Here is a 15,536-nt window from a genome sequence, read left to right on the forward strand (position 1 = left end):
GAAAGAAAGAAAGAAAGAAAGAAAGAAAGAAAGAAAGAAAGAAAGAAAGAAAGAAAGAAAGAAAATATCTCTGTCAGATAATGACAGAGATGTATATGTAATATCTACATCAGTTGAACATTCGTTAAAGCTCTGCTTTCTGACACTTTAAAAAAGAGATTGTTTTCCAAGATCAATTGTATTTTGAGACCCACCAACCAAACCCAGATAAGTTTATGAATCTTATTCTTGACAATGGATAAAGTTGGATATTTGGGGCTATTTGTTTTATGTTCTGTTTGCTTGTTCAGAAAGGAGGTGTTCTGTGTTCCTCATGAAAAATGAGTTAATGTGGACAAATGTAATAAAAGGAGATTTATAGCCCTGTTCTCCATACAATTTAAATTAATTTCTTTCTGAGACCCAAACAAAAAGCTAAATGCATAAAAAATGCATATGGGTTTTAAATCCTATATCATAATTTACACACCAAAAAGGGAGATATTTAAATGTGCATTGACTTAGACTGATAAGAAACAGTGTTGACCGTGAGTTGAGAGATTTTTTTTTTCTTCTTGGCCTCCTACTAATAGTGACTTTGCAGCAATTTTTAATTAAAAACAGTTCCCATAGTAAGAACATGCGGAGAAAAAAAAAAGACATCAGGAAAATAAAATCAGTACAAGGGTCCTGCAATTTGTTTTCTGAGGTCATGTAGAGATTTTGAAAAATAAGAGAGTTTGGAAGTCCTCATTTTTTAAAAGTGCACTTTTGGTTTCATTTAACATTTTCAAAACAGCTTTCCTTACCACTACCAACGCCCCCTCCCCCCACTCCTCACAACCGCCTTCGGAAAACCTTGGAAAGTTCTCTGTTTAACACTGAAAATCATTCCTGTGACACAGAGTAACAGCAGGATTTTTCTTTCTAAATTTCTAGGAAAAAAAAAAAAATCCAAGTTATCACAAAGCGTTTCTCATGTTTTTCCACCTATCCAAAATACCTAATCTCATTTTAACTAGACTCCGTCTGAACATCAAGGATACTAAGCTACCCCATGAATAAACATGATGTTACAACGTGAAACCCTGTGACTGAAGTATATAAAAATGTAACTGAGAGAGAAGAATGAGAGCCCCCCAGCCCCTCCCACGCCCTCCCCAGGGGGCTGCAGAGTTGAGCAAGGAGGGGTGCAGGCAGCAGATTTAAATTTCAAGGTCTTCAAACCCTGTTCGCGTTCGTCTTAAATCCTGTAAAACCAAAAACTGTAATTCTAATAAAAACCTTGTGTGTGTGGCTTCCAATTGTAATCACAGTTTTCTCTTTTGGAGTGGGATGTGTAATGTTGATAAAAGAAAAAAAAAAACAAAACCTCGAAACAGAAGAAATACATAATGGAACCCACACTTTCCTGGAGTTTGTGGTGTTTTATTAAAGTTAGCGTATTGCCAACAGGAAAAAACATATATATACTTAAAAACAGCTTTGTCGCAGTGGAGACATGTTGGGTCATTTGAGGAAAAAAAAGGTACAGAAAAGTTAGCTGTGAGAATGAAGATTTTTATAACTTGATAAACTTTCTTAAATTCTATAGTAATCCAACATTAGTAAAATCTTGTCACTAAAAATGAAGGTCACTATGATGTGTCCCACAATTTACCTATATTTTTCATTTCACAGACCTCAGGAAATGAAAAAAAATACTGTTTACTGTTAACTAATCACTGAAGTTTTTACAGAACAAATTCTGGTATCTGTAGACCATGTTTTTAAAGCCTATCTGACTGCACTCTGCGTGCAATGCTAAACTAACTATATAATTGTGCAGTTGTATTCTTCCCAAATACATTTGGGACAGCAAGACCATTCGAATACAAGAATTTTGGAAGACGTAGGGTAAATCATGGTAGCACACACAACGGAAAATGTCACCCCCTTCCTCCTGCCTGGGAATTACAGTGACCAACAGTGACGCAGAGCTCAAAGAGTTTCTCTTAATTTCATTTAAAAGGGTGGGGGGAGAACACCCACACATTTCTTTATGAAATTCCACTGAGATTCTGATGTTGCAAATAAATTTCATTTCCCAGAACAGCCAAAAGCATTTAAAACATATTTTTTGTTGTTTCTGGTCGCTTTGTAATACATTCATGTTCCTTTAAAAATGTCCTATAATCTCTGAGACACTTGCTTTCCTTTGCCACAAAGATTAGGGACCTAAGTCACCTCATGGATAAAATAAAGGTGGAAAAGGTGGGGATGAGCACTTTGAAGGGAACGTGAGGCTGATGCCCAAAGCAGCTTCAGGGCACACCAGGTCCCCAGAGGCACTAGGATTGTGTTAATTCCAGTGACATAGTTTTCGAACTCTTTCTCCTCTTCCATCTACTGATTCACTGATCGGCAAGTTAACAAATGTTCACTGAGTACCTACTTTGTCCTAGGAACTGCATGCTCCAAGCACTACTTTAAAAAAAACAAGACTGTCAGGGTCTCTGCCTTCAGCTTTTTCTCCACTATGACTTCATTGTTTCAGTACTATTTGCGAGTTCAAACTGAATACCATGAGCACAGAAATAATGTCTGTGCTCCTCATGCCGGTTCACAATACTTTCTCGTACAAAAGAAAACCAAACCCAGGACTTTTGCAGCATCTGAAATTTTTAAGAATTTTAGCGGTATCGCGAGGTAATTTTCAGATGAGGAAACATGATCTAGGCCAAATAGTTTTAGGAAGTGACAGAAACAAGAAAGGAACAGGATTAACTCCCAATCCAACGCTCTTTAAACTCTCATTACCTATTTTCTGAAGGACTTTGATTTAATTGGAAGAAATGCACCAATTGCAGGAGAGAATGCCCTGGGGTCAGCTATAGAAAGAATAGGTAAGTCCCATGCTTCTTTACCACTTTCTTTCCTTTCCATAAAGAAGGAGGTTTCTAGAAAATTGCTACGAACTTGACTACAATTTATTCATCAACACTGATCTGCTACAATTTCTTTCTAGCCAAGTCTATGTTGAAAAAGGAATGGGGACTTGAGAGTATTACCCAAATTGTGTGTGTGTGTGTGTGTGTGTGTGTGTGTGTGGTATTAGGACTCAGTGAAATAATACCATGTAATATAGTATCAGGAACCAGAAGACAGAAGAGAAAGAAGTGAGCCTCTCTTGCCAAAAATGATTGAAGGCCTTGGTTAAGTTGCAAAAGTCACTCAACGATCTATTTGATTTTGTGTGTGAATAACCTGGTAACTCTTTCCTGGCTATTATTGTATTTTGTTTCAACCATCTCTAGGACTCAGAACAACTTTATGATCAATAATCATCATTGAAGGCACAATGTAACTTCCTCACGAAAAGATTGTTTTTTTTTTGTCTAAATATTTTCTTTTCCAACTACAAACTATGATTAAAATTTAATATTGAATGTTAATATTTAAATATCTTAGGAGAAATTATTTTATTCTCTCCCTTTTTCATATAAAATGAAAACAAATTTATGGCCTTTGGGTTCATGACATCATTTACTGCTTGGCAAAGAGAAAAGAAGTGTCAGGGCGATTATTTGTATAATTGTAAAAAAAATCTAATTAAGGGGGGAAATGTTCGGGGTTGGCTCTAGAACATACCAGAAAACACTTCACAGTGCTTTTCTGGTCATGGTCAGAGAGGTTTTAAAAAATCTTTAAGATTTGTCAGAGCAAGCTTTTCTCTCCAGTTTCTTGAGCTAGGAAGTGGTTTTTTTCTACTCAGAGGAAAATCTTTAAAAGTAATACCCCATAATCCAAAAGGTAGGAGTTCCTTAGTTCAGCTCTCACAAAAGATAATGTGACTTTTTTTAGGAAACATACTAGGAAAGGGGGACTTTTCAAAGGTTTTCTTTCAAATGGGAAACAAATGTGGGACCTTTCCGCAACTGCAGATTTCCGTGAGGGCCAGGACAGGGAAGTGCCCCAGATCATCTAGCTCTGAACTGCCCAAGTGATAATTTAGGAGCACAGGGGAACACAGCTATGAGGGAAATCTGCCTGTTCTCCTAACCAAGGAGGATGGCAGAGAAACCTCATTCCACAACTTCTCAGAAACTTTCTAAAGCGTAAGCTGGACGCAGGTTATTTTTTAAATCCTATTGCTGTTCAGGAACTGAGCCCTAATGGCCCCTGTTCTCTTGTTTTCAACCAAGTATATTTTTATGACTTTTTTTAACCCCAAATTTGTATTGCAATGAACATGTGTCTGAACTACAAGACATTTTCTATCCCCCTAATTCTGATAAGCAGGCTATGACAACCAACAGTTTCTGCAAGAATTTCAGAGTCCCACAGATAGTTCCAAAAAAACTGAACTGAAATATATAAACTGTAACACACATAACAACACACAGGAATATCATTTACTGCCAACAGGTCACCACCCTAAGCGAAACAGGGTTTACACTTCTGTAAAAGCTACTGGCTTCTGGGGAGAGCAACAGTATCATCAATTATATTTAACTTCTATGATGTATTAACATATAAAGAAAACAGCAGTGCTAAAGACAACCCAGTTGTTGTTTTTTTTTTTAGAAAAAAAAAAATCAGTCCTTGTCTAGCAGTTAGCCAATCAGAAAGCAGGTCACATCTTGTTAGCTGTATTAAATACATTAAGCGTCATGAATTCTCCATGGCTCTGTTGACAATTTAAGCAAGTGTGTTTTATTTTATCATACAACACTGAGTCCCCTTCCAGAGCTGAGAGTCAATCTTCAATCTAAAATTCCACCAAAGCTATTCCCTTAAAGCTCTTTGCCACCAACCCTCTGGGTATTTGCACTTGGGCAGAGAAGACGGGAGTCCCAGCGATTTCTACTTCTTAAAGTGACTTTGGTGCACCTATAATAAACTCCTTCTCAGAACACTTCAACACAAAGCCCCAACTCACAGGCAAGCCCCAACTCACGGGCAAATGGACAGCCCAGCAGCAGGACCTGCCAGCCTAGCTAACACAGAGAGAAAAAGTCAGCTGGCATTAAAAATTTAAATTGCAGGAGGCAGCCTGGAGTTTTGCATTTACAAAGTTCTGAAAGTCCTCTCTGCTCCCAGAGTTGCTGGCCGAGAAGGCAGAGGCTCGCTCCCTCTCAGGCACAAGATTACAAATATGCAAAATTCGAGCTGACTTGAATGCAGAGCCAGCTCCCGGTGGAAGGTAGAGCTCCTAGGGAGACACTCCCATCAGCGATAAGAGAAAGTCAAGAACCCCCTTGCCCCAAGCAACTGGTTTCTGAATTTAACATGGAAATATACAAACAATGTGTCCCTCCAGGGTTAGTTCTGAAAAGTGTAGGGGGTTACCCTTCTGCCCCCTCCACCTTGATTTTGATGACTTTGAAAAGCAAATACAGGTCAAAGCAGACTTCCTCGGGGGATTTGTTAAAATTTTATTTTGCCAGATGCAAATGATCCCCCAGATCCCTGGGAATTATATCTCACGAAACACCAACGGGACCGACTCAGAGCCTGCAAGCCCCAGAGTTCGGGAAGAACAGCATTTCTGGAGACCCGGCAGGCGAATCAAGTGCTGGGTTGTCTATTTCAAGATTCCGGCAGAAACTGTCCCCAGCTCCAAGAGTTGCTGTGCCTGGAAACCCAGCGTTCAAACTAGTGGATTCATCCTGGCGCTCATTTCCACGTACGTGGTAGTATCTAGTGGGACACTTCCCACAGAATTCAGCCAGCAACCCAGGAAAAGCCCATGCACAGTTTAAAAAAAAAAAAAAAAAAAAGACAAACACGCAACCCAAGGTTGAAGTACTTACCTCTGTGCGAGACTGCAGTCTCTTGTTCATCTCATAGATTCGGTACTCTGGCTGCACCATGTATGGTGTATGTCTCCTATAAAATGGGCCGAAAGGAGAAGAATAGAAGGGGTCATGTGGTGTGCTGGACATCTTGCCTGCTTGTCGAAAATCAAGCTAAACAGAGTATCAGTAACGTCCATGCAGAGCACATGGGCTGTGTTCCTCACAGTACAAAGTAGACGCACGCACACGCTCACACACACACACAGACACACACACACACACACACACACAGAGGCAAGCAGGCAGGCAGGCTGAACACACTGGCTGGGAACTGCTGTTGGAGCCCTCTATAGCAGGAGAGGAGAGGGAGAGCAAGAGAGGAGGGAGGGAGGGAGGGAGGGAAGGAGGGAGGGAGGGAGGGAACACGGGAGAGGAGGGAGAGGGAGAGAGAGAGAGAGAGAGAGAAAAGCTGGATAGCTTTAGGCACCACTGCTTGTTTTTAAAGAAGCAGTTTGTGGAGAGGTCATTTCCTGTCCACACTGTAGACTAGTTCAAAAATATAATTCTCCTAACAGTCTGACAGAAGTCTGTGGTTTGGTTTTAATTTTTTTCCTCCAGCCAGGACCCTTCACAACCTGATTGCTAAGCTTGTTAGCATATAGGTGGTTTAACCGCTGCCTGAGCCGCTCACCCCTGACAGCCACACGGTTGTAATGTATCAGAAATGTGATTACTACAAAATACAGAAACACCGCACCGGGGTCCCCGGTATTAGAGCTGGTGATTCACTCGCATGCCAAGATTTCCCTCTGCACGAATCTCCCTATATAGTTTTGGTTTTACTTGCTGTTGTTCCAAGGGCTCGTTACAGGTTTTACATCTCACCCCCTCCTCACCCCCGCCCCCCCCCAATCAGCCCTCTTTCCAGCCCCTCCCTCCCCTCCCGAGTCTTCACTCAAGCAGGTTTAAGGGGGCCTGGGTTCAGGTTACCGAAGCATTTTCAGGTAAAAACAATCATTCAGAATGTGGAATGCCTAAGATACATTCGTGGAGCAATGGGTTGGGTTTTGTTTTTTGTTTTTTTTTCTTTCTGGAAAAGAAAAAAAAAAAAAAAAAACTACTCCCAAAGCCAACCTCCAAATAAGATAGGAAAAGCAAGAAGGAGAAAACTCCCACAAAAATGACCATGGAAAATTCAGTTGAGTAGGAAATTGCAGATAATTGAATGGCTCATCCCCAAATAACATGTCCAACTCTGATGGAGGCAAGGTCTCTATTTTCCAAGATTGGTCAAGAACATAAATCTTTTCGCAACTGAGGTATATGATAACTGGAAGAAAATCTGCACAGCTCAGGGAGGCGTAAGGATCTCTACCGAGAATTAAATGATCTATATGACAATCAAATTCCACTGGAACCAATGATAACCAGACATATACCCTTAAACAAAGCCCAGACACAGAAAATGTAAATGTATTGAGCTAATACCTAGCTAGGTCTGTGGTATTAAGAAAAGAAAGCAGAAACCACCAAAAAGGGTGATGCATGCAAGACCTGAATGTAAATGCATGCAAATGAGACATTTCTTCTTTTTAATAAGCAGATTAATTAACTTTCTGCCCCAATCATGGCTTGGGGTATCTCCAAGTCACTAGCCAACAGGGGATAAGGTATTGCTAATTCTGTAAATTACACTCTTAAGAATACTCAGGAGTAGAAATACCCCCAAATTGCTGTCTTGATCAGTCCCTTTCCGTTATTGTATGAAATGTTTGCAGAGTCCACCCCAAACTTCCAGTGCAACCCAACACAGTAATGTCCCTTGCCAGGATGAGATTAGGGGAGACATTACACTAAGGCTACTTGGAACTTGTCTGAGAAGACCCCAGGGCAGGCCAGCATGCTTGGTTTCAGGTTTCATTACAAATCCAAAAGCTGGACTAAATTTGCTGCAAGGTTTGTCAAAACACACAACCTTCTAAAGACAGGATTTCAAACAAATTTGACTTGATTTATGTTTTGGAATGATGGCCACTGCAAAATCTAACGGCTCGTTGTGTTTAGATTCCCAAACTAAAGACGTTCTAAGAGTTTAGTGCCTGCCTGAGTTTATGTTTACGTGGCTGGTTTTCGGAAGAAGCAGCAAAGTCACACCTAGCAGGCATGTACAGCCCCATAGTGATCAAAAAAAGGAAAAGCTAAAAAAAAAAAAAAAAAAAAAAAGGAAAAGCTAAAAAACCCATTTAGGGATTAGAAAATCCTTTCTAATAAGGTAAAATTTTACTCTCATTAATTCTTGCAGACCATTCCAAGTTATAATTGGAAATACCACTTCCTGTTAATACCTAAAGTCTCCAAATTCAGAAATATTGAAAAGTTTATCATGCTTGGGCCACATAGTTTTTCATCTCTATTACTTCAAGAGTCTCCAAACTGGTCTCCCTGCTCAGATCCACAATTCTTGTGCTTTGTCCTTATTATAATCAGAATGTTGACTGCAGAAAAGAAAAGCTGATTTTGCCCCACATCTTTCCTTCAATGTTTCCCTGTCCCCAGTAAGAAAACATCCATGCTCCCTCCCTAGCACACAGAGCTCCTTCACACCTGTGTGCATGCATGCTCTCTCTCTGTCTTTCTGTCTCTATCTCACACACACACACCGTTTATTTGTTTGTTTGTTATACTTGGTCTTCCTAAAGTTGCAATCTCGTTTCATGCATGCACACAGTTGTACGTTTATCCCTTGTTTCCCCGCAAACTCCTACTCATCTTCCTGTCTAATTAGATTGTCTCCTCTCCTCTGGATCTTTTCATTATTCCTTCATTAATTCATTTATTCCATAGATATTCCATTCCCAGCAGAAGGGAGCACGGACCACAGCCCTGGCCAGATCACTTTGCAACCCTGGTTGCACCCCTTCTCTGCGCTGTGAGAACTTGAGCAAGTGACTCCATCCCTCTGTGAGCCTGTCACCCCATTTTTAAACTGGAGACAGAGAGAGTGACGATCCATAAGATCGTTGCAAAGGATTAGACAAGATAATGCACTACAATGTATTCGATAATGCAACACATGTATAATTCTCAAAAAAATATTATTCTTACTAGGTGCCTAATATATGCTTGGATGCTGGGAAACATTGGGAGGTCAAGGTGGATAGCAGACATGCTCCCCACCTTCCTGCCCCTTGCAGTCCCCTGAAGGTAAGAGGGGAGACAACATAGGAGAACTAAAAAGACTTTGGGAACATAATTTCAAACTGTAGTGTGTGCTGTGAAGGAAATACAGCAGTTCCGCTTTATCTGAGGGGGTATGTTCCAAGACCCCCAGGGGATGCCTGAAACCACCATTAGCACGCAATGCTACATATACTATGTTTTTTCCTACACATGCATATCTCTAATAAAGTTTAATTCATCAACTAGGCACAGTAAGAGATGAACAACAATAACTAATAAGGAAATAGAACAATTATAACAACATGCTGTAATAAAAGTCATGTGACTTTGGTCTCCCTCTCTCAGAATAAAAAGCATGTGACTATGGTCTCCCTTTCTCAGAATAAAAGTCATGTGACTATGGTCTCCCTCTCTCAGAATATCTAACTGTACTGTACTCACCCTTCTTGTGATGATGTGAGTTGATAAAGTGCCCATGTGTTGAGAGGAAAGGGGGTGAGTGACGTAGGCATGTGATGTAGTGCTGGCCTGCCTTTGATGTTCTGACCATTTCGTCAGAAGGAGGAGCATGCGCTTCCAGGTCAAAGCTGACCGCTGGGAACTGAAGCTGCAGGAAGCAAAACCATGGAGAAGGGGGTGGGGGACTGCTGTAAATAAAAGCAAGCCTTAGAAAATAATGTCCCCGTTTGGGTCAACACTGTGTGTCTTCTGTGTTCTTCCACTGGAGAATTTACATGTAAATGTGCTAATTGCTATCATTTATTAAGTCTTTACTGTGTGGGAGGCACCATGCTGAGTGGTTTACACAAATATTCTTTATTGATCTCACAATAAACCTATGGAATTGATTCAACCACTCTCTCCATTTTACAGACACGGAGACTAGGGCTTCAAGATGCTATGAAACTTCTTCAAGGTCATATAAGTAGTAAGTGATAGGGACAAGATTCTTATGCATTTCGCTGCTGGAAGCCCAGGTCCATCTTCATCATTAGGGCATGTCTGTTCTTTGACCCCAGTGGCCAGCGTGGTACTGAGCCCACAGTAGGTGCTCAAACCATACACACCTAATCAAATGGAAGAAAAGACAAAAGGATGAAATGTCTCCCATTACCTGGATTTTATTCTTTGTCCTGCTTAATTTCAGGCATCCACCCCTACTTCTATCCATTCTCCCTAAAGCCTTGCCAAGTTATTCCCACTTTTCTTACTGTCCCAAATCTTCCAGAACATACTCCCAAAATTGCACAGTTAGGTCTTTAATGCTTTGCGCAATTAGGTCACCTGGTTGGTTTTGCCACTTCCCTGTCTCTGAAGGGACCAGCTATGATTCATTTGATTCTGGCCCAGGGCTGAGCATGATAAGTGAAAGGAATGACGTGCTCATTTTAAGGCTGCAAATCAACTCCTTCGGGAAACCATAGGGAAATTCAATAAGCAATGTTTGTATACCAAAGAAGAATGAACAAGCCTAACCCCTGGTGTGACAGTTCTATTGCCCCCAAAGACTGAGCCATGAGTTTACACATAATTTTGCATGGTGAGTATTGAACAAGCTCCAAAAGTCCTCACACAGACATTCACGGTGACTGAAAAGCTGGCCTGACCTTTAAGCTTGGGACCTCATCTTGCCACCTTCACACTAGGTCTAACCCACAGAGTGTTTATTTTTCCTTTAATTTGAAATACTTGCCAACAGTTTACAAAAATAAAGAAGTTCATATAAAATCCAGATTTTCATCTTGTCTTGAAAAAGCATAAGCTCTGGCAACCCTCAACCCTCGGCCCCCCTCCCTGCCTATACGGCAGCAGCACATGGGGGGACCTGACTCCAAGTACTTGTGTCTCCACCACGAGATGGCCTTCTCCAGCCAGTGTCCCTAATTTCCATTTACCTGCCTGATCCCTCTTGGGATCTATGCAATTGCACCATCTCCAATTCGTCTACAAGCTCTGTTTGCTTCAGAAAACTAGCTTTCTTACCACTCATTTCCCCTCCTGGCCTTCCTTCCTTACCCATTTCTGTGACCCCTGTCTTTTTCTTTCTGCCTCTTCATTCCATAAGCATTCAGCAAACATACACGTGCAAAATACAGCTGAAATGTGCCCGGGGGATAAAGACAAACAAAGATATAGAAGGTGTGGTCTATTTTCAGGTGACTTCGAGATAGGCGAACATGTGCTTCCTTCATTCATGACAAGTATGTATTCAGGTGTATATATGTATTCACCGTGCTAAGCACTGTGCCAGGTGCCGAGCATACAGCTCCAGGAACAAAACAAAAGTAAACACAGGACCAGTCCCCAACTCAAGAGTCTTTATAGCAGTCTTGAACTTTTAGGGGATGAACTTTGGAGCCTCATGGACTTGGCTTGAATCTTGAATCCTGCATATGGCTGTGTGACCTTGGGCCTTTAACCTCTCTGTGCTCCAGTTTTCTATTCTATAAAATGAGGCTAATAACAATCCTCTGGTTCTTCTGAGAATTAAGTAAGTTAATACATGTCAATTGACTAGAAGAGTGTTTGGCATCTAGTAAGCATTCATAATACTGTTATTATAAGAAGAGGTGACAGGGATTCCCCAATCTCAGAACTAAGTGTAAAGCGACACTGTGAAGTCTAATAGACAGGCTGGGATAGGGACTAGGGAATTAACAGTAGAGAAATGGAAAAAAAAAAAAAAAACCTAAAGCATATTATGGTAGGCATGTTCAAACTTATAAGTGAAATGCTAATCTACAAAGAGCCTCCAAGGAAGGAGGGATTCATTCAAACTAGGTAAATCAAGGAAGGCTTCACAGAGAAGTTGGCACTTGTATTTAACCTCAACAGATTTGTCAGAGAGACGGACATGAAAGTCTGAGAAAGGTCATGCCAAGCCAAGAGGACACCATGTAAATGAACATGTTTGATGTCAAGCAAAGTCAAGAAACGTGGCGAAAGTAAGACAGTAAGAAGCTGTTGGAGTCCAATTCTGGAAGACTTAAATATCATTTTAAAGAAAGTGCAATTTATTGCATGGGCACCAGGGAGTTAGAAAATGACAAGATAAATGCTTTGTTTGAGCAAGATGACTTGCATACACAAGGAGGCTAGTTTGGACTCAGACAGACCCAAGACTGAACTCTGGGTTGGGAAGTTGATTTCACTCAAGGGCATCCCTAGCCTACATGTGCTCAGAAACTTCTCTCTGGAACATCTGAAACAAAAGACCCAGAACAGAGGCTGAAAAACTTCTCTTGTTGCTCTTGGCTCTCACCTAGAATTAAAATGACTAATGACTTTGTGGGATTCCTAAAGGAAATCTTGTCAGTACCAGTGGCCATTGCTCAGGCATTTCAAACTTACAAATGGAGTCAGTCTGTGGTTGAGGAGGGCATTGCTGACAGTGCCAAAGAGCTCGAAAATCTGTCTCCACCCTGCAGTTTTGAAGACATATTGGGTTTCCTTTCTTGTGGTGTTCACTGTCATTCTCTAATGTCCTCTTGACGAAACCAAATCTAATAAGTAATTGTAATGACTAGGGAAGGCCGTAGCCACTGAAAACAACTCACTTCTCCAGTATCAAAAGTAAAATCCAACCCACAGCATGGACCATCCAACACTTATTTCATCACTCCAGAAGTATTCGCTGAGGGCCCACTGTGTGCTGGACCCTCCTTCCTCAGACTCTGTACGATCTGGCCCTCTCCTCCCCTGCCAGCCACATCCACACCTCCGTTTCTTCCCATGGCTCTCCTTCTGCTTCATTTCCAGTACACACCCAGCTCATTCCTCTAGATTCTAGAAACCCTCCTCTCTTTGTCCCTGGCATGACTATCTCCTCCTTAGCTTTCAGTCTCAGCTCAAGATATTACCTCTTTGGAGCATCATCCATAATCAAATGATCTAAAAACCCATCTCTGACCCCTCAGTTTCTATCACTGAATTCTGCTGGTTCAGTCTCTACCCCTGATTACTATTTGTAATCAGGTCTGCATTTGCTATTTGCTTGTATGTTGCCTGTGTTCACTATGAGCTTGTAAATTCTGAGTGTGGATGATGTGTTGGTTTTATCCACCATTAACACTCAGAATTTAACATGCTGCCTGGCAAATGTGGGTGCTCAGTATATTTTTGTAAAATAAATGGATGAAAACTTATCAGAATGAATCCCGGGAGAGCTGTCCAAGCCATTTGCACCCCCTAATTCCAGGCCATGCTCTCTATTTAATAAGGATGTTTAAATCTCTTATTCATTCATTCATTCATTCATTCATTCATTTTTTTTCATTCAGAAAGCATGTATCGGTACTTACTACAAGTCAGGTACCATGCTAAGTACTGGGCAAAAATATTATAGCTTCAGAGACCCCCTTTCCCAGGATCCAGTTACCTATCAGGCCCTTTGTTGTCATGAATTGCTCAGTATCCAAAAGATCTCAGAGTTGCTATTGAGATGTCTGTAATCTATTTTCAACCCACAGGAGACCATGTAGCCAAGTGTCAAAGCACTGCACTTTGGACCCAGTTTTTCCCTTCCCCATTGGGTGAACTGGATTCCACACGATTACCGTATGGCTGAAGTTAAGAGTCTTAAGCTTTCATCTTAAAATGGAGGTAATAGTACTAATTTCATATGGCCATTATGGGAATCAAGGAAGAACACTTAGTAACAATAACTAATCCCTTATAAAGCTGTTATGAAATGTCAGGCATTGTTCTAAGCACTTTATAAATATTAACTCATTTAATCCTTACAGCAATCCCATAAGATAAAGATGATTCTTGTTCCTATTTTATAGATGAGGAAGCACAGAGAGGCTGAGTAATTTGCCCATGGTTACCCAACTGGTAATTGGTGGGATGGGCGCTGGACCCAGGCAGTCTGACTTCTCTCTGTTGATGCTGTCAACCAATATGGTCCACAGCCTTTGTCCATCTCCACACTACATTGTGAGCTTCTTGAGAACAGAGAACAGACCTTTTCTAGTATATGGCCACACAGACATACAACACATATTGTCATGAAGAAACAAAAATATAAATGAGAGCATACAGTGTATCATTTGGGACTCTTTTTGTTTACAAGTATAAGAAAACTTATTCTAAAAGCCATAAGCAAAAAAGAAAAAAAAAAGTGAATTTTTTGGCTTATGTCATTGAAAAAGCTAGAAGTATCTGAGTTCAGTTACAATAGGATCCAGGGGCCCAAATTAAGCCCTACAAGCTTTCCTCACTCACAGATAGGCTTTGTCCTTACGTGACCGCAGGCAGAGCTGAGTTTTGGTCTGTCCAAATTAGCCCAGCCAAAAGAGAAGTTTCCTCCATAAGAGTTTCAATAAAAATGCCAGTGTTGGGTGCCTGGGTGGCTCAGTCGGTTAACAGTCTGCCTTCAGCTCAGGTCATGATCCCAGGGTTCTGGGGGATCGAGTCCCGCATCGGACTCCTTGCTCAGCTGGGAGCTTGCTTCTCCCTCTTATTCTCCCTCCGTACTCTCCCTCTCTCTCAAATAAATAAATAAAATCTAAAAAAAAAGTCAGTGTTGACTCTCATTGCCTGGTTTGGACATAAATACCCACATCTAAACCAATCATTGTGGCCAAGAGAGTGGCCAGTCCTAGGTCACATGTTCACCTTTCCAGTCTGAGCCAGAGGTTCATCCTTCTAAATCTGGGGACCTGACCAAATGGCAGGGTCCTTGGCAGAAGGTAGGTGTAGTGGGTTGAACTGTGTCCACCCAAAATATATGTTCAAGTCCTAACCCTCATTACCTGTGAATGTGACCTTATTTGTAAATGAGGTCTTCTTGGATGTAGCCAAGTTAAAATGAGATCTTATTGGATTAGACTGGGCCTAAATCCAATGGCTGGAGACACGGAGACACAAAGAGGGAAGACAGCCATGTGAACAGGGAAGCAAAAACTGGAGTGATGCCCTTATAAGCCAAGGAGCACCTAGGACTGCCAGAAACCACCAGAAGCTACGAGGCAAAGAAGGATTCTCTCCTAGAGCCTTCAGAGGGAGCATGGCCCTGCCCTCTAGAACTCTGAAAGAATGCATTGCTGATGATTTAAGTCACCCGGTGTGTGGTACAGGGACCCTGGAAGTTTAATAGACAGGAAGTGGATCTGGTATGCAAAGCTTCTGAGATCCAAGCACAAAGATGCCTGCTTAGCTTAAAACAGTGTGATTTGGAAGGGACTGCAAGGAGAGACCCCGTATGTTGTCTCTTCCAGCACTAGTAAGAGTAATAACAATAATAATAATAATAGCATCATTTACTGATTGCCTACTAATTGCCATGCAAATGTAGACTTTGGTGCTTTACATAAAATTATATCTTTCACGGTGCCCCTGCTGAGTTAGATATCTTTCCCTCTCTGCATGAAGGAGCTACCATACACAGAATATGGTCCTCCTTCTGAAATTCTGGGTAAGATCGCTGAAGGCCGGTTCTATATCTTACTAATCTTTATATGGCACCCTCTCCCCAAATTACACACACAAGCGCACCTGTATTACACCACCAAGCTGTGTTTGCACGAAATGAAATGGGTGGCAAATATTTCACAAAGAAATTAATGGCAGCCTATGCTAGCTAAATCTCTAACT

The 15,536-nt window shown here is 41.2% G+C and overlaps 1 protein-coding gene and 1 long non-coding RNA gene across 15 annotated transcripts in view; one reads left to right on the forward strand and one right to left on the reverse strand.

The window, feature by feature from the left end:
* Window positions 1-15,536, reverse strand: part of LDB2 (LIM domain binding 2) — a 407,922-nt gene that overhangs the window by 362,635 nt on the left and 29,751 nt on the right. For 5 of the 13 annotated variants that reach the window (XM_025887729.2, XM_025887730.2, XM_025887728.2 and 2 more), the window contains exons 2-3: window positions 9,381-9,546; window positions 5,775-5,850 (exon numbers count right to left, since the gene is read on the reverse strand). In XM_025887729.2, coding sequence (XP_025743514.1) covers window positions 5,775-5,850; window positions 9,381-9,451 — 147 coding nt within the window. In that variant the 5' untranslated portion in view covers window positions 9,452-9,546. Of the gene's footprint in view, window positions 1-5,774; window positions 6,384-6,450; window positions 6,583-9,380; window positions 9,547-15,536 lie in introns of those variants that run through there. The other 8 variants (XM_025887731.2, XM_025887734.2, XM_025887733.2 and 5 more) reach the window with 8 other exon arrangements.
* LOC141372573 (uncharacterized) overlaps window positions 1-15,536 on the forward strand; it is a 59,801-nt gene that overhangs the window by 21 nt on the left and 44,244 nt on the right. The window contains exons 1-3 of one of the 2 annotated variants that reach the window (XR_012377857.1): window positions 1-2,864; window positions 8,868-8,963; window positions 9,813-9,867. The exon at window positions 1-2,864 is cut by the window's left edge and continues 21 nt beyond it. This is a non-coding gene — a long non-coding RNA (uncharacterized lncRNA). Of the gene's footprint in view, window positions 2,865-8,867; window positions 8,964-9,812; window positions 10,784-15,536 lie in introns of those variants that run through there. The other variant, XR_012377856.1, reaches the window with a different exon arrangement.

The sequence above is a fragment of the Callorhinus ursinus genome, unplaced genomic scaffold (genome assembly GCF_003265705.2).
Source record: "Callorhinus ursinus isolate GAN/ISIS: 27379988/994484 unplaced genomic scaffold, GSC_fseal_2.0 scaffold4, whole genome shotgun sequence".
Classification (NCBI taxonomy): domain Eukaryota; kingdom Metazoa; phylum Chordata; class Mammalia; order Carnivora; family Otariidae; genus Callorhinus; species Callorhinus ursinus.